Genomic DNA, 3,535 nt, shown 5'->3' on the forward strand with positions numbered 1-3,535 from the left:
CTTTGATATTAGGAACTGTATGCCTCCAACTTTGTTCTTTTAAAAAGTCTTTTGGCTATTGTGAGTACATGGCATTTCCATAAGCATTTTGGGAATAGTTTCACTTTCTGCAAAATAGCCTTCTGGGACTTGGTATTGACTGCATGGAATACATTGATCATCTATCTGTTCCTCTAAAGACTCCCCTTTTACCTCTGATTTAGTTCACTGGTCCTTCCCCCTTGCACTGCTCTGTTATGCAGTTAAACATAATTTTGACAACGTATTCCTCTTATCTTAGAGATCAAATGCATAACAATCCTCCATGCCTGTTTTCTGTAAGAGACAGGTGCTATTGAAAGCACTTTACCCAAATATTTTATGTACTTTTCACAAACACCACTGGAAAGCTTTTCATGATTATCTGATTTTTTACTGGTGATTATACTGAGGCAGAGTAGTTTTAAAAGAGAGTTCAAGATCAGAGATACACAGAGCAGAACATCTGGGTTTCGCTTCATGACAATCTAGCTCTAAGTTCATCCTCTAAAACAATTGTAATATAAACACTGAAACAATAACTGATTTTAACATTTATTAATCTTAAAATATTAAGTAGATAGAAATGAATTAAGCTGAGAAAATAAAACTGAGTTTTCATATACAAAGAAGTCTAGACTCTCCAATGGAAACCACATGTTCTTTTAATTTTCTAAAGAATATTTATAACATTTCTGAACATTTTAATAAGACAATTATTTTAAACATTCAATAACCTCAAAAGGGCACCACTATCAGAGACCTAACATGAGAGATATGTTTGATCTCAATTAATAATGAAAAAATGAAATAAAAAATGGATTTAAACCTAGATGACCTCATTGTGTCTCATTTTTCATTTTGAAAACTATGGAACAATACCTCTTTCCATCATTGAGATGTATGTGTGTGTGTGTGTGTGTGTATGTGTGTATGCTTATGCATTTATAAACATACAGAATATAGTTCAAGGTTAGTTATCAGCAACCAGCCATTAGTGAGTATCAGCTTTCTTGGGGTACTCAAGAAAACCTTGATGATTTAATAGGAAAAGCTAGGATTCTCTCCCTATAAATCTGACATAAAATGAAAAAAAGAAAAGAAACAGGGAGAAATGGTCACAGAAGGAAACTGAATATTTTGTGAACACACAATACAACATACGGGTGATATATTACAGAATTGTACACTTGAAACAGATACTATTTTATTAACCAATGTCACCCCAATAAATTCAATACAAATTTATAAAAATTCCATAGTGATGATGATCCTATCGATGATGAACCTCTATTGAACAAGTTAGCATTTGCTGTTTATTCAGTGTATTGAGATGTTGAATTTCATTAAGGACAAAGTTGATGAACAGAAATTATGGATAGAATAAACAAAGGAAATTGCAAAACGATGAAAGAGAATATGTCTATATTTGCATGATAACAAATGAGAACTCAGCTTTCACAAAAACATCTGTTATGAAATATTCCAGCCTACATAAATTCTAGTAAGGACATGAAGAATTTGAAAAGCAGGTAATTTGAGCTGTGTGGGGCATGACAATGTTTTTCATAAAGAAAGCCCTCTCATTAGCATGCTCTGGTGCTTCCATGCTTGACATTGGTCACAGATTTAAAAAAAACATAAGTATTTTATATACATTCAAAACTAGCTGCAAATAGAACTTAAGGTCAGGTTATTAAAGGAATCACGACCAGTGATGTTAGATTGACCTTCTTTTCCTAACATTATGAGTTTATTACTGAGCATTCTTTCTATCTTAGTGATAGCAGAATTTGTTGTAGGAAATTTTGCCAATGTCTTCATAGCCCTGGTGAATGGGATTGACTGGGTCAAGGGGAAAAAGCTCTCCTGCACTGATGGAATTCTCACTGCCCTGGCAGTCTCCAGGATTGGTTTGCTCGGCTCAGCATTATTAAATTGGTATGCAACTGTGTATAATCGAGCTTTCTACAGCTCAGAAGTAAGAATTATTGTGCATGTTTTCTGGGTAGTAAGCAACCATTGTAGCCTCTGGTTGGCTGTTAGCCTCAGCATACTTTATTTGCTCAAGATAGCTAATTTCTCCAGTGTTTTCTTTCTTCACCTAAAATGGAAAGCTAAAAGAGTGGTTCTCATGATACTGATGGGTTCTTTGGTCTTCTTGGCTTGTCATCTTCCAGTGATGATGTTAGACTTAAAAATGAGGATGAATGATAATGAAGGAAACATCACTTGGGTGACCAATTTGCGGCACATTGCACGTCTCACAAATATGACTGTATTCATGATTGTGCACATAATACCCTTTACCATGTCCCTGATGGCTTTACTGCTGTTACTCTTTTCCATGTGGAAACATCTCAAGAAGATGCAGCTCAGTGGCAATGGATCCCAAGATGTCAGCATGAAGGTCCATGTAAGAGCCATGCAAACTGTGATCTCCTTTCTTTCGCTATTCATTGTTTTCTTCCTGGCTGAAATCACCACAATATGGAATTCTAATAGTTGGAAGATCAATTCAGTTCACATGATTTTTCAGGTTGTTGGACTTCTGTATTCTTCATGCCACTCACTCATCCTGATTTGGGGGAATAAGAAGCTAAGACAGGGTATTGTGTTACTACTGTTGCAGCTGAGGTGCTGGCTCAAAGAAAGAAAATAAGTGGGGAACGCTGTGTCTTCTGGCAAAAACTAGGGGAACGTAACATTTTGTTGTTCTCACTACATTTTCTAAATGTGTATAAGCTTGGATAAGGTATACCTAAAAAAATCTTTTACCTCAGCTTATCACAAAAATTTGTGTGTGTACATGTTTGTGAAAAATACAAAAAAGATTATAAATGATAATATTTTTTCATATAAACAAACTAATTTTTACAAAATAGTGTAAGAAATTTCTCAAGATCATGAAGCTATGCATTTCACATACATATTCTGTGTCATCATTTTGCAATTAACAATTTTATGATCTATGTTTATATATATTTAAAGACTGACAAGTCATCTTGGGAAATCATTCCTAATTTCTGTTCTAATTAGTACCACACAATGATACCAGAGTGTGTTTAGATATTTTTTGTCTGAACCTCCAATTGCTTGGATAGTAATAATATTAATTCTAAGTCATACATTGAAGATGGATGTTTGGGGTAGATATTCCATCATCAGTTCTTACTTCATGGTTAATAGGAATCCAAACCATTTAGAAAACATATACATAATGAAATTGAAGTGCAATAAAGATATTTAGAATATGTTTGATATACATGTAAAATAAAATAAAAATAAAATAAAAGTAATAGATATTATTCGGTTTAATACAAGCAGGTGAAAGCTTATAAAAAAGTACTGTGATAGGGATCAAAAAGAAAGTAAAATAAATCAGTGCTTTTTAATGCTGCTATGTTTACATATGCAGTTAGAAAAGTCATTTCATAGAGTTTTTGAATTCAGAAGACTTTTTTTGAAGACAGATTCTGATGTCAGTTTATTCAGTTTATTCATTTTACCCCTAAAC

General features: G+C 33.5%; 1 protein-coding gene across 1 annotated transcript; it reads left to right on the forward strand.

The window, feature by feature from the left end:
* Positions 1-1,765: 1,765 nt before the first annotated feature.
* Positions 1,766-2,680, forward strand: LOC114512652 (taste receptor type 2 member 50-like). Its single transcript, XM_028531591.1, has one exon. It carries the CDS (start codon positions 1,766-1,768, stop codon positions 2,678-2,680), a length of 915 nt encoding a protein of 304 aa, XP_028387392.1.
* The last annotated feature ends 855 nt before the right edge of the window (positions 2,681-3,535 follow it).

This window comes from Phyllostomus discolor, chromosome 2 (assembly GCF_004126475.2).
Source record: "Phyllostomus discolor isolate MPI-MPIP mPhyDis1 chromosome 2, mPhyDis1.pri.v3, whole genome shotgun sequence".
Classification (NCBI taxonomy): Eukaryota; Metazoa; Chordata; class Mammalia; order Chiroptera; family Phyllostomidae; genus Phyllostomus; species Phyllostomus discolor.